The sequence below is a fragment of the Laccaria bicolor genome, genomic scaffold (assembly GCF_000143565.1).
Source record: "Laccaria bicolor S238N-H82 LACBIscaffold_43 genomic scaffold, whole genome shotgun sequence".
Lineage (NCBI taxonomy): Eukaryota > Fungi > Basidiomycota > Agaricomycetes > Agaricales > Hydnangiaceae > Laccaria > Laccaria bicolor.
In genome coordinates this window covers 118,106-131,025 of record NW_001889914.1, presented here as the reverse complement: position 1 = coordinate 131,025, position 12,920 = coordinate 118,106, and the positions used below count along the sequence as shown (strand labels likewise).

The following is a 12,920-nucleotide window of genomic DNA, read 5'->3' as shown; positions in this document are numbered from 1 at the left end:
GAATTCTTCATGGATTCCATGGATTCCACATGGATTCCATATGGATTATACCGGGGAAGGTAAAGACCTCCTTTGTGCCCATAGGACTCAGTACTCAGCACTATAGGATTTTTTATTCTTATCTTGCATGAAATACAAGCAAGGTTTTTGTTGACATTGGAACAATGTCAAACTCTAGTCACAACCACCTTGTGACTCATTGACTCATTCCCTGTACGATACTATTTGTTATTCCCCTCAGCTCTGATTAGTATATGCTTGGCAGTATATATAAGATTCCTATGTATTGTTCGTACTTACAAGTTCTCTCAATACGACTATCTGTTCTGGTTCTCTCTGGCACACCTAGTCAGAATGACTTCCCTTGTGTAGCGCTACAAGTGTTGCATAACACTCTATCATTACATATTTTGATCCTCTATCAGTCTTATTGAATTACCCCCCTTGGCGACAACTTCCTGGCTTGATCACCCGGGTTCTCATCGTCAACAACCACCACTCAGCCATCTGCATTGCTCCCGGTAGAAGCTCAACCTGTGTTCTGAGTGTCAAAGGCTACACACTTTTGGGATTTAGGTCTGTTTCGGGGGTACATCACCCTGCTCTTAAAAACTTGGCTGATTTAATCAACAGCACAATTGCAGGTCGTAATCAACCACATAACTGGCATTCAGATGACACTCCTTCAAAGTTCAGATGTTGATGGAGTATGCACTTTGGCGGCCTTGGATTGGACTGAAGAACAGCTCTGAGACTACTACTCCACTGTCGATGATGTTCTAGTGGATAGGGTGCTGTCTATGCTATATGCAAACATTCCATATATCTATGACTTCCATTTTGTGGAGGAAAACAGCCCCTATGATCCAGAACAATTTTCTATGGTGCCTGGAGGCAACAATTCATTCTATATCACTGACTGGAACACCCTGGATGGCCATTACATTTCTCAGGAGAAGCTCCTTGATCCGAATTTCGATTTTATGTGATATATTCACCAGGAAAAGGCGCTACAGGCCAACTGTATGCTTACAGGTACTGAATGGTTTCAAAGGCCTGATTACATGCGTCTGGATAGGCCTGTTTGGCCTTCCGGAGAGCCTCTTGTTGTTATCTTGGAAGACTCTGATGAAGAAGAATCCGAGTATGGCAAGAACTCATCTGAGACAAATACAAGTTCTGGCAAGCAAACTATCACTTGGGATGGTCATTGCAACAATTCTTCAGATGAGCCAGATCAAGATTCCAATGATGACAATATTGGGTCAAGCCCAATTCTGGTAGAAGACGACATTACGTCTGTTTCATCTACTGAAACAGATGGGTGGGATGGGTGCGCCTCACACCCTGAATCTCCCCATTCAGACACATTTTTTGAAAGTGACGACTCTGGTTATGAGTCAGACATCTGGTCTTACTCTATAAACATTGCTCTGCATCCTTGCAAGAAAATGAAGCGGAACCCATTGGAGCCACTTGAACAAACAGCCGCACGTATCAAGGACTTTATGTGCAAGGCACCAACGGCACCCACAGTTCCTGTGAAGGTCAAAGGGATTATTGTCCATGCACTTTTGGACTCTGGCTCTTGTGCGGATTTCATTTCATCCCCCATAGTTGATTTATTAAAGCTCAATAGATCTATTCTTGAGAAACCTCAGGAAGTGAGGTTAGCAGTAACTGGCTCACACACTGTGGTTAACTACGCCATGGATGTGGAAATTGAGTATCAAGAGATCAAGGAAACTTGTCATTTCGACGTTATGAACATTGAGGGCTGTGATCTAATTCTTGGCACTCCATTCCTATTCCAGCATTGTGTTGCACTTGGGTTTAACTCTTGTAAAGTTGGGATTGGAAGTGTTGATAGTCTTCCACTTGAAGGTGATGAAATTACCATAATTTCCTCAAATGCCGCAGATGTTCAGGAGGATAATCGTGCCTGATACTGTTGTGAATTAATGAAATACACTAAGGACATCTGTCGTGACACGATGGATACCCCTCTACCTCCTTTGCGAGCAATAAACCATACTATTCCACTTAAGGACAAAGTAAAGTTTACAGTTGGCATCCGTCTAGGTGCCCTAATGCACTTTGGCCTTTGTGGAGAGAGAAACATGATGCATACATCACCTCGGGATGTTGGGAGTTTAGGAATGTGCCCAATGCAATGCCTATGCTAATGGTTCGTAAGCCCAGCTTGAAGGACAGTCATGTCCAGTTGTGAACACCTGTCGATTGCCGTGAACGGAATGCAAACACAATTAAAATGGCCTCACCTGTTCCAGATCCAGAGCAAATATTACAGAACATCTTATGCCACCCCAAATGCAGCATGGCTGATGGAAAAGACATGTTTGAGCAGTTCTGTGTCATTCCAGAGGATGTTGAGAAGAATGCTTTCAACACACCAGATGGGACTATGGTAGTCACATTATACTTCAAGGCAATTGCAACGGCGTGGCGACTTGTATGTCAATTATGACACACTTATTTTCACTGTACATTGACATCTTCATAGATGTCTATTTGGACGACATTATCATGTACTCTGATACTCCAGAAGAACATGTTGAACATGTTAAAACAGTCATTGATGTTCTTCATCACGAGAAATTGTACCCAAGTGAACACAAGTTGAAATTCTTCAAGAAAAGACTTAAAAGTTCTTGGACACATTATTGACGAGAATGGTATTGTTATGGATCCCGAGAAGGTGGATAAGATTACAAACTGGAAGATTCCCACTTCTAAAGATCTTCTTGCAGGTTTTATTGGCTCGGTTGGCTACCTTGCAAGGGATTGCCCTGGAGTTAGGGTGCTGATGGGATACTTGGAATGCCTCAAGGCTCCCACTACTCCTTGGAGATGGACACCAGTTGCACAAAGGGCCTTTGATGAGGTGAAGGATATCATTCAATCCTGGAGAGACCATCATCACATTATTCTGGAAAGAAGGCACAATAAATTTAAATTGTGATGCTTGTACATCAGGCACTAGTGGGATTGTTAGTCAAGATGACGACATCTGCACAGAACAAATTGTTGAATTTTGGAGCGGCAAGTTCAACACAACACAACAAAATTACCCTGTGCATGAACAAGAGTTGTTAGCAATTGTGGAGTCATTGAAACATTTCCAGAATTTGCTTTATGGTTAGTGTTTGAAAGTCTGGTTAGGTTAGGTTATTGGGTGCCCAGGGGCTCTAACCGAGACCGAGACCGGTTAGGGTTCATTCCCAGACCCAAAATAACCTAACTGGACCGAAGATAACCGATGAAAACCAGTTAGTTGCAGTTACTAACCGGTTAGGACCGAAAAAATAGAAAATCGATTAAAACGGCGTATATTTCTCATATTCCTTGCAGTAAACATTATTGCCATGCGTCGTAGCTTTAAAACAAGCCCAAGAACGCTAAATTCGGTGAAGAATTGACAATTTTATAATAATATTCTTGAAAGCCTACTATTTTAGCCAATAATTTAGAGATTTGACCATAACTCTGTCAGATTTTTAGTGTTTCTCATGCTTTTAGATGCATTTTGAAGGGGTATAATAGGGTCGGTTGTAACCGGTCATAACCGGTTTTTTAACGGTTAGTTAACCGCAAAATAACCGGTTATTTCATTTCCAGAATTGACTAACCACTAACCGTGGTCCGGTTTTTTTGCAGTTAGGTCTGGTCTGGTCTCGGTTATTTTCCAGTTAATTAACCTAACTTCCAAGCACTATTTACAGTACCACTTTCTGAATCTTCACAGATCATAAAGCTTTAGAATTTATTATGACACAAAAGCACTTGTCTCCCCGCCAGGCACAGTGGCTTGAAACCCTTAGTGATTTTAACTTCACTATTACATATATCCCTGGTGAAACCAACATTCTTGCTGATGCGCTTTCAAGAATTTATAGCGTAGAGACAGCTGGTACAATCAGAGCTCCTTCTGAATATGTTTGTTTAGACTCAGAGGCAAGCCAGCAGGCTTTAGGGACTTTGACAATGTTTTTGGCTCCAGTCTATACTGGTGATCCTGCTTTGGTACCAATGAAAGCTATACTTACTAATACACCACCGAAGCCACGAAGGGTCATTCTTCACATGAGAGATCCTTCCCAAACAAAGCCTGTCCCTGGAATGGAGGGTGTGTTGCCTTCTCCTGTGGCAACATGTCAGAATGATGAGGAATCTGGGGTTTGCCCAAATTTCATACAGGTGCAAACCCCCAAGGAAGAAATAGAAACTTCCAGAGCACCTCGACTTACTGATCTTGTGTCCCAGGGGAATCCTGAATTTCAGTTCCTGGAATGTCTCAGGAACCATTATGATGACGACAAATTCTTCAAGGACATTTTGAAGTCACTGAAGTCATTTAAGAATTTTGAGTTGACTGATGGATTGATTTTCTTGAAAGACAGTGATCGCCAGATTTTGTGTGTTCCTGACATCAAGATTGGAATTTGTCGAGCTAGAGAAATCATCATGTCACATGCACATTCTTTGTTAGCCCATCTTGGGGCTCAAAAATCTATGTACAGTCATCCACCCCTTAATGATACACCACCCCCATTTGATACACTTTTGACTAGCAAATATCTCGCTCAATGCTAGACCGAATTTTACGAAACAAGTTGTAACAGGTAGTACAAACTCATATCTACCACTGTACATAATTTGGATGCAATTGAGGCAGAATTGGCAAAGCTATGGAGCATACAAAATGGACTGTTTTTCGGAAATAGGCACACCCCTCAATGATACACCTATAATCTTGGTTTTTCTCTATGAAATGTGGTTCAAACATTCTGAAATTTGGTAAGGTCATAGAAGGGCATTTATCTGAGATTTTCATGTAGTTTCTGTAGAGACAGGTTGTGCTCAAATTTGTTGAAGGTAATGTCTCATTTTGGGTGTATCATTAGCAGGTGGATGACTGTATTATCTCTGTGATAATGTCTGGTGGAAATCTATGCAGGATGATGTTAAAGTGTTCTGTCAATCATGTTCCGTCTGCCACATTATCAAGCCTCCTAATCAGGCTCCTTACAGTTTGTTGCATCCACTGCCTGTACCAAATTATCCCTGGCAGTCAGTTGGGATGGACTTTGTTGGACCCCTGCCAGGATCCAAGAACCGGCTTGGCACGTTCGATATGATTACAGTTATAATTGATCTATTAACAGCTATGGTACATTTGGTCCCCTTGAAACAAATGTACCACGCTCGTGATGTTGCAGAACTAATTTTTGAAAATGTTTACAAGCTCCATGGTTTACCTGAGTCAATTATAAGTGATTGAGACTCCCTGTTCACAAGTACATTCTGGACTTGCCTGCATAAGCTTATTAAGACCAAATTGAAGATGTCGTCAAGCTACCACCCTCAAACGGATGGTGCTACTGAACATGCCAATCACACAATCACTCAAATGCTTAGATATTGCATATCATCAACACAAAAAGATTGGGTTACTAAATTGCCGGCAATTGAGTTTGCCATCAATTCAGTGTGCTCAGAAACAACCAAATTCTCACCGTTTTTTCTAAACTCTGGGCACATACCACAGCCATTGATCTGGAATGCCACATCAGAGTATCCGGGAGTGTGTGTGTTTGTGCAACAAATTAAAGATGGGATTTTGGCCGTGCATGACATGATCCTGGCAGCATGAGTCAAACAAACTAAACAAGCAAATAAACGACGTTGCCCAGCCCCATTCCTGGTGGGCAACTTGGTTTACCTTTTAACTAAGAACATAAAGCTGCCCACAAACCAGGCCCGAAAGCTGGCACCAAAATTTATTGGTCCATACAAAATATTGAGGTCTATTTCAAATGTTAGTTTCAAGCTGTATCTGCCTGAAGAATTGAAGAAAAGAGGGATCTTCCCTGTCTTCCATGCTTCTTTACTCCAGATTCATATCCCTAACGACGATAGGAGATTCCCTGGTCGACTTGCTGGTCAGGCATTCAATCTTGGCGAGGAAAACTTCAAGTGGGAAGTCAACTGAATCGTCTCACACTCGGGAAAAGGCAAATCGGCTATTTTTGAAGTCTTGTGGAAGGCCAGTGACCGTACTTGGGTACCTTATAACGAATGCTTGCATTTGGAAGCCCTCAAGGCTTATTTCGAGGCCCTGGGTGTTGATACAATCAGGGCATTGAAGTATGGAAAAGGAAAGGTCCCTGAAGGAGAGGAAATGCTTATTAACACCCTCGTGAATTTCTGTACATTGGACAAGAACTTACCTCTTCCCACTTGCGGCCCAGTGTTCACCAAGCACCTATACATGTCCACCACTGCAGCTCCCTCTCCATCCCCCTCAACAGGACAGGATCCTGTGTCACCCACACCTTCTGTTGGCATTGAAAGCTTAATGGCCACTCTCGCGACAGCCCAAATTGATATGGCTCACATTGCTATACCAGCCTCGACTCCTTCGCTGAGCAACAGCGCTCTAACCATCTCTACTGTAACTTTGGCACAGCAGACACCCGCCTTACACATGAATGCTGGTGTGATCACCCCAGAAGTCATGCAGGCCCTGGTTGATACAGATATCAATATGGATTCTGTGCCCCCAAGTGTCAATAACTTTGTGTTTGACAGTGGTATAGCTACCTACCAACAGTTTCCTCATGCTGTCTCTCCAGCCCCTTCCCCAATGTATGTTGGATCACTGGGGAATGGCTTGTATGCCACATCCAATACAATGGACCATGTCATGACAAACCTGTGGTTGCAAATGCAATCATCTGTGATCCATGTGGCTAATATGATGAACTGTTTGTTGGACATCGTTGACCACTCACACCATGGACACTCTGTTGAGAGGTGTGGTCGTCACCATGGAGGTTGGAGGCACAGGCGCGGTGGTCACACTGATGCCTACTCGAAAGATGGAAAGTGGCCACGTTGTGGAAAGAAAGAGAAGTCTGGCTGCCATGGTCATAGTTATGATAGCGAGAGACATGATCGTCATCCGAGGTCACCTTCTCCTGGACTGAGTGGTGGTTCCGCATCTGCAGGAGACGACAACATGAGTGTCGCTTGAGAAGTGGGCAAATGAGTCGTTCCTCACAACTCAGGAGGGCGAATGTCAGGATTCATCACAACCACCTTGTGACTCATTGACTCATTCCCTGTACAATACTATTTGTTATTCCCCTCAGTTCTGATTAGTATATGCTTGGCAGTATATATAAGATTCCTATGTATTGTTCGTACTTACAAGTTCTCTCAATACAACTATCTGTTCTGGTTCTCTCCAGCGCACCTAGTCAGAGTGACTTCCCTCGTGTAGTGCTACAAGTGTTGCATAACACTCTATCATTACATTCAAAGTCGTGGTTCTTCGCGTCCATTGTTGGTTGCAATACTTTCCATTCCTCCACTGATTCCTACTGGAATCCCTAGATTCCGGCCGGAATCCTGGAATTCCGGTAGGATTCCTGGAATTCCGGTAGGATTCCTGGAATTCCGCAGGATTCCGGCCGGAATCGACAGGAATCCAACTGGAATCAACAGAAATTGAACACTAGGACTTCTGGTTAATTAAATTTGGACCCTGAATCTCCTTCTTTAGGTCAGACAAATAGAATTGTAGCACTAAATCTTTTACTAAACAAGGGCATAAGGCATCCGACTAGTTACTTACTACTACATGGATTTATTTATTTCAATCAGATTCAGAGACATTAGATTCTGCATGTTGTTCATCCAAACCCAAGTCTATGTGACTTCATGCCTATCATATTTATTGTAAGTCTAATGTAGTCAGCCAATTTATTATTATATCTTGTCCTATAATAACCTCACAAGTTTCTTCTTAGAACAGTTATATAGATTCAAATTCTAATATATTGAAGTGGTACACAAAGATTATTTTACTGTATTCTAAGTTAAAGGAAGGGGGGGAGGAGGGGGGCAGAAATAAATGGGGGTGGAGGAAGGAAGGGATGGGCAGGGAAGGGGGAGGGAAAAGGTAGGGGGAAGGGTGTAGGGACAGGGAAAAGGAAGGGGGAAGGGTGTAAGGACAGGGAAGGGAAGGGGGAAGGGTGATAGGGAAAAGGAAGGGAGTAGGGACAGGGAAATGAGGAGGGACAGACAGAGAAAGAGGGAGGAGAAAGGAAAGGGGTACATGGAAATGGGGAGGGACAGGGGAAGGGAAAAGGAAAGGAGGAAGGGGGGAGGGAAAGAAAAGGGGGAGGGACAACACTCGTCGCCGTGTGTACGTGGTGGAGCGGGACACGCTCGTCGTCGTTGACGTGGCCGTCCATTGGCATCGTCGACGTCGTCCGTTGGCGTTGTCGTCTGTTGGCGGCGTTGTCGTCGTCGGCCGTTGGCGTCGTCGTCCGTTGGCTTCGTCGTCGTCGTCTGTTGACGTGGCGGTGGTCCGTTGACGTGGCGGTGGTCGCTCGTCGTCCACTAACGTGCTCGTCGTCGTCCGTTGACGTGGTCGTCGCCCGTTGACGTGGTGGTGGTGTCGTCGTGGGCGTGTCGTTTGTTGGCGTGGCCCTCCGTTGACGTGGTGAGGCATGTCGTCGTCTGTGGGCGTGGTGGTGGTGGTCGTGCGTTGACGTGGTTGTCCCTCGTCGTGTGCCTGGTGTTAGCAGGCTGGGTGGGACGAGCTTGGGATGGGGGGTGCTCACCTATGACGACGAACGACGAACGACGACTTGCGTCGTTCGTCGTCTGGTTACCACGTCGCTGATAGCGACGTGGCAATGTGTTGGCGCGCTCGTTTACTGAGGCTGGTGACGTGGTGTTGGGGCGTCGTTTCCGTGTCGTGGCCGTGGTGTTGTGTTGGGGTCGTGGTGAAACGACGACGGACGTCGTCGTTGTGTGCGTCGTGGTGGCCGTTGGTGACGTGGCGGTGTCGCGAGGTGGGTTGGCGTCGTGGATGATGGTGGTGGTTGAGAGAGTGGGAGTTGTTTGTTGATGACGCCCAAATCAAGCGTCGGCAAACGCCGACACTCGATTTGGGCGTCAGGAATTCCGTTCCGTCTCATTCCGGGATCATTCCTTCCGGGTGATTCCTGGAACCATTCTGGCGGAATTTGAATTCCATCAAAATTCCGCCGGAATGGTTTGATCAATTTGGCAGGGCCCTCTGCCAAATTTGATTCCTCCGGAATTCCAGGAATTGCCCGGATTCCGCCGGATTCCGGCAGGAATCAGTGGAGGACAATAAAGACCTCGTTGGTTGCCAGAGGTGTGGGCCTGATACTCATGCCAACTTGCATGGCATCAGTGCTGGTGGTTCATTCATGTTTAAAAGGTGAGGCGAATGTGCTGGAAGCAACTGGTGCCCACCCCACAGTGCTGGTACATACACTGTGTGCAGGCACACTGCCAACCAAATAAGGGAGCATTACAACACGAAGGGTAGTGGAAAACTCAGAAATACCACCAAGTTTGCCTCTATCAAGGTTTTTTTCTTCAGTTTTCTATCAATGCCAACTGACTAAGCTATTGACAGGCAAATGTTCAAAATGTGCCCACACCAACACCTTCCCTGCCTCCAATAGCAACTCCAAGTCCTGCTGCCAATCCATATAGTGTTGCTGGAAAGGATGGGCAGGGAGCCACCAGATTCGATGGCATGCCTTGAGAAAGAGGTAGTCGATTGTTCTGTTTCAATCCAATATGTGGCCTTCGCGAATCAACAAAGGCAGGAGGCACAGCTTGAGGCATTGAAGCAGTGTATTGCTGAGAGTGCACGTAAGGCTGGGTTGGATGGCAACATGGGTATTGAGAAGACGATCAAGGTGTATTTTGTTGCCCTTGTTCTCTTATGTACAATAATAAAGCAACAAATAGCATGCTGCACCACCTGACGCTGAGTGGTTGGATGCAGCATTGCTCCCAACCAAGAGCTATGATGATATTGAGATGTTTGTTTTCGAGCAACTCAATATTAGGACATCAGATTCTCCTATCACAATATACATCCAGCATCCTATTCCCATCCCTGCTCCTGGGGAGAAGAACAAGATAGCATTGAAGCCTATGATGTTGACTAAGAAGGTATGATCTGCCCAGCCACTGTTTCTTCCAATTCCAACAAATATCCCATTCACAGGAACAAAAGAAGATGAGGAAATTGAGGAGGAAGGAGGCATTGCAAGATAAGAGAGATTGAATTCGTATGGGACTGTTACCTCCTGATGCCCCAAAAGGTAAGCATCTGTTTGTGATTGACAGACAACTCACTCATCATGTTCCTTCTATCTACAGTGCGACTGGCCAATCTTATGAAAGTTCTAACGTCGGTGATACAGATGAAACCATTTCACCCATATAAAATTCGATTTTAACAATTTTACCAATAAAGGTCATCTCTAATAAATACACTACATACAATTGCAATGATACAAAGAGTCAATGCGCATACCCGGCTCAGTTGACTAAAAGTGCAAATGCATGGAATCTGAAAATAGGACAAAGGCTTTGGAACTGGCAGCAGTACGTGTTGTGACATTATACTTGGATCCTATCTAAGATTCACCTACCATGAAATAGGGCACAAAGAGGCTCTAGAGTAAACACCCAATGCAGGGAGAAGAATTGCATTACTACTAAGGGTTTAGAAACACATAAAGGATTTAATGTGGAAACTCGTGCTTATACAAGATATACAGAAAGACAGCATGTCTAAAAACATCAAAAGACTAAACTACACATAAGTAGTAAACATACGGAGACTTAGCCTGGCTTGCGGCCATTCAGAAAGTCATGTACAGCAATTCCCATATACGCATCAAAGACTGATGCGTCTGAAAGTTACAAGTACAAACATGGGAAAAAGACACATTCTATTATATGAAATAAATAAGAAACCCCTGACAATTAAGAAAGACATTTGAAAACATCCTCAGAGTGTCTTCTGACCTCTGTGATGAAAAGACGAGCCAAGACAAGGCATTTTAATTAAAAACTCGGAAACGATGGAAGACCGAAGGCTATTGGTAATGTGTATGCATGTGCATCAATGTATCAGGAAACGTCAATCATTATATGATGCCACCTGTCAAACCAGTAACTGGGTCATAGAAAAGAAACACACGAGATCATGCCAAGCTAAGAATAGCTACATCAGCTAACTCCATGTATGCATATGTAAAAGAATACACAAATACATTTGAAGTACAATAGATTCTTAGAAAGAACCAGAAAAATGAACCAACCTTCATTCTTTTTGCACTCAACTGTACAAAATCTGTAGTGTTCCCAGAGATAGACTACAAAATATACCACACGTTCATTAAATTTCATATTTGTAATTTGGACCAAAGTATCCCATATAAAAACACATGTAAAACATAGATAGGGGTTCCTGGAGTATATAAGGAGCGCACTGGCAGGTCAAAAGGCAAGCAATTGCCCCCCCATTGACCAGCTAGTTGCACTCCATGTAGGAACTTAGGAGGTGGACAGTTGTAATCAATTAAAGGAGATTTCTTCATGGTCAGAAAAGTACAGTCATGACTGGAAAAAGACCATAACCAGACCGGACCTGCAGTCTGGTTTTTTTATTTTTGAGAACTAAAGACCGCAAAAAGACCGGTCTTAACCGGTTAGGACCGGCTTTTTGTAGCCCACTAAATACCCTTCAAAACGCACCCAAGCACGTATTAATTGGTTCAAATTTGACAAAGATATAAATAAAAATGTAAAATTTCGTTACAAATAGTAGATGTACAAGACTTTTTTTATAGAAACACCAATTCTCAACAGAATTTAACGTTCTTGGGCTCTTTTAAAGCTACGAATAACATTAACAAATTTACCGATTCATAATTTTAAAATATTGGCCAGAAAACCGGTCTTAAACCAGTTAAAACCAAAGAAGACCAATACCGGTCTATAGACCACAAAAAACCACGGTCTGCGGTCTTTTTGTGGTCCAGTTCGGTCTTTTGACTTCTGGGAAAAATGCCAACTGGTTACAGTTACGGTTAAAGCCCTGGGGCATAAAAAACCGGACCAGACCGGACTTTTAAACACTAGGTGAGTCTCAATCTCCAATGCCAGCCACTTTACTAAGGACTAAAATTGGTAATAGATGACAGGCTGGCAACTAAATTTTTGGCATTTGACACCTCCAAAGGCCTCCCTCTTCTTGATATCTTGACTCTTTCTCCTGCACCTCCTGCCACTGTTGGTTGTATCTGTGCCAAATTTAGTTGGGCGATGAGTACCATTACTCAGCATGGGGTACTACCAGCACCTAAAAAAAATTCTGCAACACATGCATGTCCTTTGCTCAAGAATGTTAAAAAGTGTATTTTGCCCAGTGTCTGAGGAAGGTTCAAAAGCTTGATGGATGTAATCAGCATGTGAAGAGCTTTTCTTTCTTGGGACCAAAGATATTTGGTTTGAGACAAAAACTGCATGATTACTGTATTTCTTAGACTTTAGTTACATGGTATGACATTGCATTTGTGTGAATCAAATGAAGGGGCAGCTTGCTTTCAGGCTGATGTGAGTACCTGATGAAATTGACTATGATGTAATTTTTGAGAATTTTGAAGTCTTCAGCCATTATACTTGGAGCACCATTGTTTATTATTTTTTAGTTGACAATGATCCAGTAATTTGGTTAAAAAGTGTAGAATGGGCAGAATCAAAAGGGTGGTGCTGGCTGGAAACATCATAATTTCATGTCACACACATATATACAGTTGAGTGCAAAAAGAATGAAGGTTGGTTCATTTTTCTGGTTCTTTCTAAGAATCTATTGTACCTCAAATGTATTTGTGTATTCTTTTACATTATGTGGTTGTGTTACACTTCCCTTGGTATGGACTAATTTCAGTGAAAGCTGGAGCCTTGAGAAGGTTTTTATTCTGGAGGCCATTTTTGGCATCTGAAAAAAAAAAATATGCACTAAATGGAGAGGTAGCCAGAACATC

General features: G+C 43.4%; 1 protein-coding gene across 1 annotated transcript; it reads left to right on the top strand.

Annotated features, from left to right (window-relative positions):
* Nucleotides 1-9,578: 9,578 nt before the first annotated feature.
* Nucleotides 9,579-10,147, top strand: LACBIDRAFT_310000 (uncharacterized protein; the record flags this gene model as incomplete). Its single annotated transcript, XM_001887226.1, has 3 exons — nucleotides 9,579-9,773; nucleotides 9,826-10,032; nucleotides 10,088-10,147. 3 exons carry the CDS (start codon nucleotides 9,579-9,581, stop codon nucleotides 10,145-10,147), a joined length of 462 nt encoding a protein of 153 aa, XP_001887261.1.
* Nucleotides 10,148-12,920: the final 2,773 nt, after the last annotated feature.